Consider the following 14,462-nt stretch of genomic DNA (forward strand, 5'->3'; position numbering starts at 1 on the left):
CGACTCACTAAACTTTCTTTTCCTTTCTCATTACATTTCGTTATGCAGCTCTGGGTTGATATGATTTATTTTGTTGTATCTTTGAACTGTTACAATTTAGATAAATTACAGGCAGTTGTCTCCGGTTTTCAATAACTCAATAACTTGGAAAGAGTCTCAACCAAACTCCAACACTTAATTAAACTTTAAATTGTACTTTGAGTTTTTTTTTAAATACACCCATTGTATGACATTGAAATCCGATCTAATGTGTTAACAATGTGTTAATATAATTTAACGTCCACGGTCACGTTAATTTGATCTCTATGCTGTATTTGTCACGGGGAAAATCGACAGCTGCACTTCAACACAATGGCCAAACAATGCGTTTTACTGGTGCCACTGTCAAACCGATTTTAGAGCGTCAAACGAGGACTTAAAGTATCATTAAACTAATGCAAGCTTGTGTTATGCGTTGTTACATTTGCTGTTACAATAAAAGTGCTTCATTCAAAGTGTCATATGAAATAACTGTTTTTTTAGTGACGTTCAAAACTCTGCAAGCTGTAAAAAGAAAAACACGAATCACCTACAAACTCAGCCTTCACGCCCCGCACAAAATGATCGTATTTTGATGTATTTATTAGCAGGTTATAGCAGGACGAACAGTATTTTCAAATGGGGTTTTGTTTTTCAAATCTTTCCATTTAACGTGAACGCAACATCACAGTCGATCCACGTTTCCCATGATGCACTGGGAGAAAGACCCGGCGGGGATATTCAAAATTATGGCAGAAGACTCGAAGAAATATAAACCAACATCAAACTCTGAAGGCATGGAAACCCCGTCCATTATTAACAGCGTAGATAATGGGGTAACAAGGCGCCTGTCGTTTTCGTCAGAAAAAGATGTTAGCCCGCTGGAGGAACCGAATATAACATGTAAAGTCTTAACGTTACATTGTGTTCCCGACGACTCAAATTCATGCCGACCGTCTGCGGAAGTAGCCCAACAACTCACACCACAGGCCGTAAACACATGTTTAAAGGCGAAACATGGAGTGGAATTGAAAGATGCTTCCCCTGAACATCAACTAAATTCAAAACGGAATAGTGTGAACAACGCCGAAGATAAAGAAAACACCGTTATACCCTCCACAACCAGCACTCCTGGTAGGTAATATAACCGGTGTAGGTACCCATGCTCATTATAGCAACGTTACTCATTTTTTAGCACGTTCTGAGATCCAGCCCTGAACATGAGTGTAAAGCAGGTTGTTAAAATTATTAAGATCAGCTGTTGCATTGTAAAAAGACTGCGTTTTCATTTTGATAGTGGGAAACAAATGTAAGATGTTGTTGTTAAAAGTCCTCTGTTCTCTTAAGTTGCATTTACTCCAAGTGTCCAGTTAACATGTTGACACTATCAAAATACTGCATAAGACAGGCAGACATAATATACATACGTTAGTACTGTACTGAGATACAGTTTTGAGGTACTTTGAGTATTTCCAATATATTATTGAAGTTACTCAATTACTCACAGTACTTAATGTATTGATTGTCATCAAAAATTATTGAGCAACCATTATGATGAACGATTAATGTTTTGAAGTTAAGGCTGCAATCAATGTCTTATTCCAGTTTCCTAATTGGGATGATTTGTAGCCACTCTGTGTTCTTTAATAATTTGTTATTGTAAACTGAATATATTTGAGTTTAGGACTGTTGTTTTGACAAAACAAGACATCTGAAGATGACATTTTACACTCTGGAAAACTAATGAACATAATTTACTATTCTCTAGTTATTTACAGACTGAGATTATGCTCATTTATGCTTATAAAACATTGTCAACAAAGAAAATAGGATTAAACTATCCAGCAGTATACAGGAAAAAAAATCCCTGTCCTGACCAGCTGCATTAAAATGCTGCATACATGTTAAAGCATCAATCATTTTAATCCGGTAGAATAATATGAAGACCTGATGTACTACTCTTTAAATCTGTACCTAAGCAAAGCCTTCAATGTAGGACTTTAACTGACAGAGTATTTGCTCTGTATGCCTAAGTAGAGTATCTGAGTAATTCTTCCACTACGGGCAGCCAGTAGCTGTATGTTAAGTGTAGGGGGAATAAGGAAAATTGCTTTATAAGAACACTGGCCTTGCTAGATTTCATTAACTTTTAAATAGCTAAACTTGAGCAAGACTGGTCCATTGCTCACCCTAATGACATTATTCTGGTTATTTGGACAGATAACACCCAAGAAGAGGACAATTCTAGTGAGAGAAGTTTGACTGGCAGTCAACAACACATTAACACAGAGGACAATGATTCTGAGATGATGAAAAGAGCGCAGGACGAAGGCTGTGTGAACGTGGTTTTCCCCGGCACTGTAACTCAGGAAGGCTGCTGCCGCTTCGTCAGCGAGATCCTCAAGTGCATTCTCTATCAGAGACAGCAACTACCTATGACGTATGACCAGCTTGTGTACTCCCAGAAGAAACAGCAAGCCTCAATGCAGGTGAATAGGAAAAATGTGTGTGCACATCAAATGTTCATAAATGAAGAAGTGTTGTGGATATGAGTTTACCGAATGTTTTGCTTCTCAGGATAAAGACATAGTAAGTCGGAGGCCGGTGCAGTCTGCAAACATGGATTGGCGCAAGTGTCAACAGACCCTTCAGGACCTAGAGGAGGTGCTGCAGCAGCTGGAGGTGCTTTTTTCCCTGAGCAGGGTGCCCCGCGTGCTGCTGTTAATGGGTGGATCCCTCATCCTCCCCAAAGAGCTGTATGAAATCAACATGGAGACTCTGGTATTGGCTGCTGGAGATCAATGTCTACGGGTATCGGCATGCTTAAGGCAACTCTTCCGCACTCTTTTTGTGGCCGACCTTTTGTCTGACACCAGACCTGTTCGTTTAATGCCCACCACAGTTTTGGCACTGGCCCACAGGGATTGCGGAGTTGGTTGGTTCCGCCCTAAACTACAATTTAAAGTGCCAACCCGTGTAAAGAACCAAATTATTGCTCTGTCTACTGATCCCAGCACCTGTAAGGAACCAAGGGCAGAGGGGTCAGACTGGCAGGATTATGTGTGGTTTCAGGCGCCCATGACTATCAAGGGCTTTGGCAAGTGACCCAAAAACATGTTGAGCACAGTCTGAGGTTGGAGCTCTCTTTCTGGAGCCTGTATAGTACAATTACATTTTAATGGTGTTTCAAGTGAATTTAGAACTTGAATTCTGAACAGAGCTGTCCATATTTTAATTAATTAAGAGTTGCATGTTACTTGTGATTAAAAGTACGTCACTTAAAACAATAGTGGGTTTATTGATGTATTAACCTTTTTTTTATTCTTTTGAAATACTGAGAATGTGTTCTTAAAGGTTTTGTTGGCATGAAATCCGCTTGAACAGTGTATTTATATTTATGAAGAATGTTTTGCATAAAATACTAATATTAAGTACATTAACTCAAACACTATTGTTGCAATTTATTTTTAATGAGCATTAGATGAAGATTGAATGCATTATATTGCCCTCTTTAATCCCATCTGTGGAAACATTAGTGCCAGTATCATGTGTACGTTTACATTTTTATATAAACATAAGAAATATTTTGACTGCTGCACTTTGGAAGGCAATGAATGGAAGATGCATTGTAGTGTGAAAATGATCTTTAGTAACAAGTTTGTACATTTGTGTACCATTTGGAATGTTTAAACAAAATCTCTACTCAAACGACAGCAATAATAAAGAACAGATGTACCATAATTACATTGGTCTGAGTGCATCAATGAGTTCAGAAATCCTCCACTTTTTTGACAAACTGGACAAGATCTTTGGCTAGCAGCTGGGGCTCCTCAAAGGCAGCAAAGTGTCCACCTCGTGGCATGAAAGTGTAGGAGTAGATGTTTCGATACTTAATTTGTGCCCACGACTTAGGACAGTGCACCAGCTCGCAAGGGAAAGCAGCAAGTCCAGTGGGCACAAATACCCCCGTCCTAAAACATAAGGGGAAAAATAAATCAGTAATAGGATAATAAGCTTGTCAAATTCGTTAAAGCCATAGTTTGCAAAGGAGCATTTGGCCACATACTTTTCATCCTCTCTGTCAAGAAAAATCTTTGCGTTCTCTTTGTAGAAGCGCATGGAGGACACTATGGAGCCTGTGGTCCAGTAGATCATGATGTTTGTCAGAAGGTCATCCAGGCTGAATTTCCTGCTTGGACATTAATCAATTACATCCAGCAACAATCACATAAACCTTTTAAATCCATCATACCATTTCTATGCCAAAAAAAAGCAAAACTGAATTCCCTCTTGTACCTCTCCAGCCCACCATCCACCAGATCTCTGTTCCTCCGATCAGTACAGGTGGAGAACTTCTCCAGAATGTAGGCTGCCAAGCCTACAGGAGAGTCATTCACTCCACAGCCTGTAGACACAGTTTAAGATATTAAAAGGGACAGTTTTGATATAGGAGGTAATTATCTATCATCAGTAATACTACCTACAGTAGATTTAGGTTTGGAGAAGCAGACCGGCATGGAAGTTAAGCAATAGTGCTGTGGATGGGGGCAGCAGCAAAACATTTAAAACACCTATAAAAACTATCACTTTAAGTGTACACAATATTTAGAATATTTTCACCGTTCAACTTTGACGGGGAACTGAAGCCGCTATCTATGCTCTCACCAAAGCCACCAAGTAATATTACCTCGCAGAACACAGGAGTTACTGGTCTACCGCTGCCTCCATCGGGTTGTTAGTTTGTGCTATTGTGTGACTTTAGTGTTTAAAATCAGTGGTTCTCAACCTTTTTCGAGTCGCAACCCCCAAGAATAATTATGTTGGTGTTCGCGAAACCCCATCCCCACATGATGAGGCATTTATCGCTCAACAACTGTCAACACATATAGCTGTAGACCTACTGTGTGCTGGCAAGTGTTTTAATGCTTTTTGGCATGATTGCTGTAAGCCCCACAGCTACTCAAGTGGCCATTTGTGCTGTAAATAGTTAAATAAGCTTGGCTTAATTAGGGGGTGCTTGTATAAATGTATCACAACTGCACTCAATGAAAACATCTTTTTTAAGGCAAATTATATCTCCGATACAGGCGATTGTAATATAAAAGCCACTCCCCAGTTTCAAAATATGTTATTTCATTTTAATACATTATTTTATTTGTATCTCCATAACCATCTGTAGATCCCCATAAATTATCTCAAACTACTGTTTTTGTCAATGGACTCTGGTGGCTTTAAAGAGAGCGTAAATGGATAAATTGATTTGATATTGATTTGGCAGCTAAAATACTTTTTTGCTGCTGCCCTCATCCACAGCAGTACTCCTGTCTGTTTCTCCAAACTGGGGGCGTACCGACCGCCATCTACTGACTATGGACCTCATACAACCCCACTTAAAAAATGCCAACTATCCCTTTAAGAGCTGCAATAATATAATGAGATTACAAAATACTAGGAACAGCTTGCTGGTTTCAGGTGGTGAGTCTTTGAATCTGTTTCTTGGTTGTGTATGTCCCCACCTGCAGTGTCTGGTTTAGTGGCCTGGATGTGAAGGTAGCCTGATTCCCTCAGTGTCTCCCAGACATTTTTCTCCATGAAAGGGAACAACCGGCGAACATCTTCCCGACATAAGCCCACCAGGAAGGGCAGATAAGGACCAATAATGATGGAAAGCAGCACTTTAAACCCTTTGTTTGATATAAACATGTTTAAGTGGAGACCTTTCACGCACCTGGAAAAGATTATAAAGAGTCAATTTTACCAAAGAGTAAAAGTCTTACAAAATTTGAATCTGAAATAAGTTCCAAATTATAGCTAGAAATGCGACATGCGTTTATCATGTTTTTCTTTTGGCAAAAAGTCCTTTTTGCTGCAGCCTTGAGGAATTTGTAGCGTCAGTAGTTTTGGTCATTTGTGCACTTTGCACACAGTAAATAAGTAAGACGGTTTCATAATTTAAGTAAGAATGTCACAATGCTCTCTTTTATAAAAATAAAAAAACAAGTGGGAGGTGGAAATTCCACTGCAGTAACATAACTTGTGGAATGTAAGAGCTTGTTTTGCTGTCTTACTGAGGCTTCATTTGTGCCATGTTGGTGGTGATGAGAGAGCCCCAGTCTCCTGCCTGCAGATAGAACTGGGAAAATCCTAAACGCTCCATCAGTGTCAGAAAAATCCGGGCTGCAGCGAGACTGTCGAATCCTAAAAAGATACAGGAAGCACATATGTAACATCTGCGGCTCAAGCATACATACATTTATACATTTATACTCCTCTACCTTGTTTATGAGCAGCTTCTGAGAAACCGAAGCCAGGGATAGACGGGCATATGACCTCAAACACAAGACCATCCTGGTTCTCTGTGAGAAGTGGCAGAATCTTGTAGAACTCATAGAAGGAGCCAGGCCAGCCGTGAACGAGCATGATAGGCAGAACCTTCTGATTGTCACGGTGGGGTGGTCGCACGTGGACGAAGTGCACATCCAATCCTGCATTGAAGCAAAAGCATTGGTGTGAAAATAAAACAAAATAGTGTGTGGACTAATTATTTGAAATTATTACTCTAAAGCAAATGCAAACCCTCATGTGTACCTTCTATTTTAGTTTTGAAGTGTGGATACTTGTTAAGCACTTCCACCTGCTTTTTCCAGTCAAACTCATGTCTCCAATATGAAGCCACTTGCTTGAGATGCGTGGAATTGAAGCCATAGTGAAAGCAGCTATCTTCTAAAGGCTCAGCGTAGCGGGCTCTGTCAATGCGCTCATGAAGGTCCTGTTGATAAAGAGCACTGTTGATTACTTCACATAAACATGCTACTTATTATTACTGGATCTTTTCATTTGGTAATTGGTGATTAAACATTTAGTTAACAACTCAAAATGACCTGAATCTCTTCATCTGAGGCTTGCACTTTAAAGGGATGGATTTGATCATCCTCTGATGGTGGCTTCTCTCCTGCTCCCCACCATCCTTCACCGAGAGGAATACTTTTGACTTGTCTTCTTTTGTGCACCATGTATGCCAGTATCCCCCCTGCTGCCACAGCTGAGCCTATTAGGATCTGCTGTTGGAAGGTATCCAAGCTACAGAAAGTTCTCCTGCAAAGTGTGGAGAGGAAATATGAGAAAAACACATTTAAGCTCTAATATAATTACAACAATAGAATTAGCTGTAAAAGCATACTTACTTCAGAAAAAGGAGTCTCTCCATTTCCGCAGTTCCAAAGGGTCTTTTTTTAGACGTACATTAGTGGGACAGAGGTAAAAAATAAATATTTTCCGCAACGTACTTCAAAAACTGTGCACAGCACGCGAAAATCTAACCACCATGCGTTTCAACATACCTTGTGTGCTTCCTTTTAATGTTGCCTGCAGATCACGTTAAACTGTCTACAAGTGGAAGGGGCCACTACGTGCACAAAACCAACACAATCGCGACTGGTTGAAGGGAAACCCAGATGAACTGGTTTGTGTTATAGAGATCGTTGATTGGCTGCGAGATGTGTCACTCCCCGTGCACAAAACAGCCGTGACGTCGTTGTTTATATAAAAAGGAGGACACGTCGAGCTGTTGTTTTGAGTCCTTAGCTTCAGTGAGTAACATGATGTGGAAGATTGTAGTCCCTGTTTTTGTGGCGGTTTTCGCCGTCACCGCAACAGCAGGTCTGGTAGGGGGGTTTTCAGACGTAAATGTCAGTGACGGAGGGGTAAGCGATGCCCTCAACTTTGCTGTCGTCCAACACAACCGGGGCCTCAACGATGATTACCTCAGCCAAGTGGAAGAAGTGATCAAGGTTCAGAGACAGGTTAGTATCGTTTCATTTGGACTTTTGAATGTCTTCGGACTTTACTTCACAGACCTTGTGAAATCAAGATAATCCAGTTTACATGTCGGCCGCGGATTGATATTTGCCATTAACGTTACAGTTAGAGTAGGCTTTATAGCCTACGCCTGTGCCCATAAGGCTAAATGTTAAATGTGTACTTCTTATCTACCTAAAGTCCCATGAACAGTAATGTATCTCTTTATGTGTATACTGTTTACATGGATACTGTTGGTAATTTAGGGATAGGCAGTACAACATGTTCTTTTGAGGACAAACAACCATAATCCAATCCAACCCCTTTTTGTCCTGTCTGTTTTTGTGTCACTATAACATGTAACAGGTCCGCCCAGACTTTTAAAAATGCATAAATGAGCTGAAAACTTGTTCTTTTCACGTTTATAAAAAACAAACCGCTTTTTGCTTCAAGTAATTTGTAGTCATTTAGTTGTATACCCAAGAGTTGGTTTGTACCTCATTGGTATTTAGACACAAAGATAAACTGATCATGACAAGTGTTCATATTTAGGGTGTGTATTAATTAAATGTGTCTGGAATGTAATGGATGCTAGTTTTGCCTTGCTTCTGCTGTAGGATTGCTACAGTACTTTATCATAAAGGTTTACCGTGATCTGTATTTCCACCACCCACCCTCTTCTCTTTACAGGTTGTTGCTGGTTCCAAGTACCTCATAACCGTGAGAATGGCAAAGACCTCCTGCAGAAAGGGCACTGCAAATGAAATGTGTACCATCAACCAAGACCCACAACTGGCTGGGGTAATGACTTTTATAAGAGGCGACAACCTCAGCTCCTAGAAGAAATAAATCCACATTCACTTTTTGCCATTGGAAACTATTGGACACCATTTTTAAATGTCATACAGTAGACTTGTACTTCTCTCTTCAACAGTAGACCACAAACTAGCAGATTGTGAAACGATCATACTTCCCCTCTTTGAACTATAGAGCTTTGTTTGTTACTGTTAGCGGAGAGAGAAGTTGGAATTAGAGTAGCGTTAAGCGGAGAACTGGCTCGTCATTTTTAATCAGATGACGAAGTTTAACAAATACTTCAACATTAACCTATTAAAAATGATAGTCCATTGAAAGAGGAATCTTTTTTTACTTGCATGAAATCGGATCTGTAAAAGATCATTGAACATGGGGGTGATGTCTTTTACAATACTTTACATTCTATGGTGTTGTATATAAAAAATAATGTGTGTATCTTTTTCTTCCTCAGCCCTACCTGTGCACATTTACAGTGTGGAGCCGCCCGTGGATTAACGACATCCAGCTGTTGAATCAGAGTTGCTAGAAAGAGAACTACGTGGGAAATCTCCAGTGTTGGCATGTGTTAGAAGAATAACATTCATTCAGAGCAATGCTTTTTCCTGTACATGAACCACAAAAGTATTAACATTTCCATGTTCTGCCTACTTCACTGTATGATGTATTGAATAACTGAACTGTTGAAAGTCAGTGTTTCAGTTAAACCCATACAGTATAGCAATGTAGAGGTTAATGAACTCTTAGAGGAGCAACTTTGTTATGCATAATCACTAAACCAAGCAACTAACAAATAACTATGATTGTTGATTACAAACCACACACTGTTTTAAAATGAAATTGAAAATTAAAGTAGCATGTGAACTTAAATGAATGTGTCCATGTGGTAAATGCATTTATTTATTTATTTTTCATCATTTCTACAGGTCATCTGACATTAGCCAATAGGGGAAAGATATAATTTAGGAAGTAGAAACTTCATATTCAGAATTAATGATGATTACCACAGCTAAAAAAAAAAACATTTCTTCCTCTGGAGATCAATAAAGTCATTTTTTTTCCCCCCATCAACCCAGTGTAGACTTTGAACATAGATTTCTACACAAAATATGAGCTGACATTGAAACAAAAGAATACACAGTCAAAAAAATAAATTTGATTTACTTATATTTGACGGGGACAATACAATTGAACTAGTACGAAGCATGAAACAGTTTGGCTCATTTTGAACATTGGACCCTAGTTGGACTTTTATTTTAATAATTAATAACGGATGTCTCTGCCACAGAAGAAGAAGATGAAAACATATGAGAGTCACAGTGAACGGGAGATAAATGGAGACGCAGTTGTACCTGCCAAAGAAGTTAACACTTTATGCAAGTAACTAGACAAATGGGAGGAGACCTTCCCTTATTTAATAAAAAGCAGAGTCGGGCAAACTCGTGCAAAAGTGTGCCATTCAGATGTTAGCATCGCACACGGCGGAATAAGCGATGTTAGTCAGCATGAAACAGTGTCCAAGCACAAGCACGAGGCACAAAACATACACTGTCAATGACTTCATGTGTGACAAGAGCCTTCAGCTTCTGCGATGATTTCAGTCGCAGTGTAGCCACATGTTTCAAGACTGAAATCGCAAAGAAGTCCTCGTGGGGGGAAACAAGCCACACAACTCCTCCATCATCAAATACATTGATAATAACTAATACATACAATACATAAATATTATAAACATGTCTGTACAAGTAATACATTCTTTAAATAAACATGTGTTTCCTGAATGTATATACCCGTCCTTTATGTGTTTACATGTACATTATATGGGGGCTGAGAGCAGCTGATCAAATATGGGCGGAGTCCGCCAAAACAATTTCCCTTATTTTGAAATTCCAATGTTGACAAGTATGAGATGTCGCAACCTAACTTCAGCGTCGTATGATTTATATAGCTTGAGGCCATTTTTATTGAAAGAGAGCAGTATAAACCGACAGGCAGGATAGATGGCATTATTAAATAAGCTTTACTCTCCGAACATGAAGGTCCTAAATAAAGACGAACTACAGATCGCTGAAGAAGTTCTACTAAAACACCTACCCAAGAGTTTTAAGGTAGCCATTTTAAATACTTTCCTCTGTATGTCAGCAAGTTATCGCAGTGTCTTTCTGCCTAATGTAAGTCACTGTAGCTCTAAACGTCTCGTGCTTTTAGGTATACGGTATCCTATATGGTATTAACAGGAACAAACCCAGCACACTGGATGTTGTTGTTGATACCTGGCCTGATTTTAAAGTCATCATTTGTCGACCTGACCCCAAGGTGAGTTTAAATAGCATTACTTTGGAGGCTTTTCTTCGTGTTTTTGCATGTCACCACTATATTTTGCGTTTACTTCACAGAACAAGCACGCACTGGAGTTCAGGAAAAAAGTGATAATCTACAGCATGGACGAACAGATTTTAATGAAAATGCTGACAGAAGAGAATGCAATTGACTGGAGCACTTTATTTTGTATTGGAGGTGAGACACTGCTTTCTTATTCCACAGGTGTATTGTGAGTGGTGTAATGTAACTATCGGCCTACATTTACTCAAATACTAAAGGCCTACTTAATTGCAGTTTTGGGTAATTGCACTTTACTTAAGTATTTCCATTTCACACCACGTTATACTTTTACTCTACTACAATTCAGAGGTAGCCCTACTATTGAATATTTTATTTCACTACATTTAGTTTAGATTATTTGACACCTCTAGTTACAACTTTACTCATACGATTTTACACAGGAAACATAGCATGACAAGCTTATAAAATATGCATTATTATGAAACTACCCAACAGTACATCATATACGATATATACATGAACTCCACCTCGACTAACAGTAAAAAAAGTCAGTACTTTTAGCTCATAGTTGCATACTTTAAAAACATTTTCAATACAGGACTTTACCTGTAATGGATTATTTTGGTATATTAGTGTGTTTTTTTGCTATTTTTACTGAGTAAAGGAGGTGAAGACTTCCTTCACTACTGATGTAACCCCCTGCTAAAGAAAAATAGCAGAACGCTACTAACATGAGAATCATTTTTGTCCTGCAGGATTTGACGTGTCCCATGTCCCCATGCTCAAAGAAATGTCTTCTGAGAGAGAAGTCAACAACCGATGCTTTGTTAAAGTACATCTTCTATATTTGCCAGCCAGCACCCATCTGCTCACACCAGCAGCTAACAGGTATAGTCAAATCTTTAGAAAATTACTTTTTAAGGATATTATGTAATAGCAATTTAAATGTCTACTGTTTAAATAATGTTCTAATAATGTTACAAGTGATGATCTGCCTATTTCTCTTTTCATGCATTTGCACAACTTTACAAGTTCCCTTATCAAGCCAGGGTCAACTGCCTTTTCTTGTTATAATGGGGGAGGCATTGTAAGACAGGACACAGATGGTCCTCTCATTAGATTTACATACTGATTAACTCTCTGAGAAAGAATCTTGGGTGTGCCATTTGATTTATTTTTTACATAACTGTTATAAAAGAGACAAAGTCAGGATACTATGTTGCTCCGAGAAACAAATGTCTATGTATATATATACCCAAAGATAAAAGGATGGCGTTTCCCAGGACTGGGTTCATCAGATTGGAGGAGATGACCTTACAAACATCAAAAGGAACTAATCTAACAGAGATCTTTGGTTTATTGCTTGTTTACAGTAAATAATTGACTGATGTTTTATTGTTCTATAGGTCATCAGCAGTTTGTCCCCTGCTGTGTTTATCACTCAGTCACTAGAGTCAAGGGACCAAGTGTGTATAAAGTGTGCCCTCCTACAGACTACATTGTGCTCTGTAGAACTGGTGCCTTTGAGATCTCAAATAAATGCACAAAGACAACTCTGTCTCTATCACCATTTATTTGACTTTATATACATCTCTCCAGAGTAAAGCAGGAAAACTTCCACAACAACTATTATACATTTCGCAAGTAAAAAGTAAAATAATATTGTTTCTCCGCTCAGATGAAAGGTAATCGTAATCTGTTTCTCTACAGTGAGCTTGAATCAAGGATTTCATCTCTTAACCTTTCCCATGTGGACTTGGTGAATAAAACCTGGAAGTTTGGAGGGAACAAGCAGGGTTACAGGAACATTAAAAACCTCATTGGCAACTTCCCGTCATGCTGCATCACTGATGGCCAGGGTCAGCCGGTGTCCTGGATTCTGGTGTACGACTACTGTGCAATGGGCATGTTGTACACGCTGCCAGAGCACAGAGGGAAAGGCTACGCCAAAGTCCTGGTCAGCAGCATGGCCAAGAAACTCCACACTGAGGGTTACCCAGTGTACTGCTTCATAGAGGAGGAGAACGAGGTCTCCTACAAGCTCTTTAGAAATCTGGGCTTCATTGAGGATCCCGCTTACAGGGCAGCCTGGTTTGAATTCAACTTCTGATTTGGAAACCATTGTAATCGAATGTATAGCTGAAATCTTCAGGTAAACATCATTTGTAGGTTATGTAGGAAATTAAATGTGATTAAAATGTAAAGTTTATACATTTGATAGGCTCTTCAAAGCATTGCATCAAAAACTGGACTGCCATAATGGTGGTGTAAGTGAAAGAAGTATAACTAACACAAGTAATAGAAGAAAGTATGTCCCTTTTCGTTATAGATACAGGTGAATAAGAGGAGAGATAAACAAATTATCAAATGATGTACATACACACTTAGCCTACAGTCTTTCCTCATTTTGTAATTATTAGTAAGCATGGTTCCCTAAAATAAAGACATGTTATGCATACTTGTTTCAAAAAAAGCATGTTCTCCTTTTCACATTACTGTCAAAGTTTCAGCAGGTTCCTGGTGTCAATGTACTCCAGATTCAAGGACAGCATGCACATGTATTTTTTCTGTTTCCATAACTATAAAAAAGGCTTCACAATTCTGAAACAACTTATAAAAATGCATTCAGGTCTCAGCGTTTTCCATCCAGCTTTGACTAGATTAGGTGCAGTACATTATTTGTAGTCATGGATTTATAGGCTATGGCCTCGATAAACATTTTGATATTGCCCTTTTTCTATTATGACAAAGAAATAATTGCAAAATCTGAAACTGGGTTTATGACAAGTCTTTACTGATTGACGAGCATTAGCCTAAAATATACTGGGCATCAGTGATGGTAAGTACTATACCTAATATTTTACTTTTTACTTCATTTATTCTGTAGCTCCAGATTACTTTGCAGATTTATATAATTAATACAAACATATAAACCAACTGATTAATTCTGATGTATTATTATAGATTAAGATATTATCATAATGCAGTAATTTAGATGATACCCACCTTGACCAGCTACAACATTGAAGTGTTTTACATTAATGCATCACTAATTATAGTTCAGTAATATAATGAATCTGACATAAAGGTGAAGAATGAAGGCCACCAGGCTTAAACATCAGTTTGTAATGGCCAGAATAAATTGGTGAAACTGAGACGAGTCTACTTTGTCCTGGAGGTGTGTGTATGTATGTGCTACCTTTTTACCGTTGGGTATTTAAAGCTACAGTAAAAACCAGTCTGCATAACGAATACTTTCGGTGCTTGAAATATAAGTATAATTTAATTTAATAAATACATTTTGATGCTAATACATTTGTACCTCTATTTGAATATGAGTGTGAACGCAATACTTGTCAGAGTATCTTTACAATGTTGTATTGCTTACTTTTACTTAAGTAAAAAATCTAAGTATCCTACTTCTTCCACCACTGCTGGGCAATAGAGAACACGGCAGACATTTTTCTTTACAAGTTGACCCACAACTCACG

The 14,462-nt window shown here is 38.6% G+C and overlaps 4 protein-coding genes across 4 annotated transcripts; 3 read left to right on the forward strand and 1 right to left on the reverse strand.

Annotated features, from left to right (window-relative positions):
• The first annotated feature begins 693 nt into the window (after positions 1-693).
• On the forward strand, positions 694-3,759 carry mad2l1bp (MAD2L1 binding protein). Its single transcript, XM_029449982.1, has 3 exons — positions 694-1,152; positions 2,239-2,507; positions 2,596-3,759. The coding sequence occupies exons 1-3, from the start codon at positions 726-728 to the stop codon at positions 3,121-3,123; spliced, it is 1,224 nt and encodes a 407-aa protein (XP_029305842.1). The 5' UTR covers positions 694-725; the 3' UTR covers positions 3,124-3,759.
• Positions 3,648-7,475, reverse strand: ephx5 (epoxide hydrolase 5). The gene is made up of 10 exons (XM_029449981.1): positions 7,359-7,475; positions 7,203-7,244; positions 6,900-7,113; positions 6,607-6,787; positions 6,294-6,503; positions 6,087-6,216; positions 5,535-5,746; positions 4,315-4,423; positions 4,085-4,207; positions 3,648-3,989 (listed from the first exon to the last, which is right to left on the reverse strand). Exons 2-10 carry the CDS (start codon positions 7,223-7,225, stop codon positions 3,788-3,790), a joined length of 1,404 nt encoding a protein of 467 aa, XP_029305841.1. The 5' UTR covers positions 7,226-7,244; positions 7,359-7,475; the 3' UTR covers positions 3,648-3,787.
• Positions 7,476-7,550: 75 nt separating this feature from the next.
• Positions 7,551-9,498, forward strand: cst3 (cystatin C (amyloid angiopathy and cerebral hemorrhage)). The gene is made up of 3 exons (XM_029449983.1): positions 7,551-7,820; positions 8,506-8,616; positions 9,083-9,498. The coding sequence occupies exons 1-3, from the start codon at positions 7,617-7,619 to the stop codon at positions 9,155-9,157; spliced, it is 390 nt and encodes a 129-aa protein (XP_029305843.1). The 5' UTR covers positions 7,551-7,616; the 3' UTR covers positions 9,158-9,498.
• Positions 9,499-10,512: 1,014 nt separating this feature from the next.
• LOC115020100 (glycine N-acyltransferase-like protein 3) lies at positions 10,513-13,429 on the forward strand. Its single transcript, XM_029449986.1, has 5 exons — positions 10,513-10,736; positions 10,837-10,944; positions 11,025-11,145; positions 11,727-11,859; positions 12,682-13,429. The coding sequence occupies exons 1-5, from the start codon at positions 10,629-10,631 to the stop codon at positions 13,079-13,081; spliced, it is 870 nt and encodes a 289-aa protein (XP_029305846.1). The 5' UTR covers positions 10,513-10,628; the 3' UTR covers positions 13,082-13,429.
• The last annotated feature ends 1,033 nt before the right edge of the window (positions 13,430-14,462 follow it).

This window comes from Cottoperca gobio, chromosome 15 (genome assembly GCF_900634415.1).
Source record: "Cottoperca gobio chromosome 15, fCotGob3.1, whole genome shotgun sequence".
NCBI classification, from domain to species: Eukaryota; Metazoa; Chordata; class Actinopteri; order Perciformes; family Bovichtidae; genus Cottoperca; species Cottoperca gobio.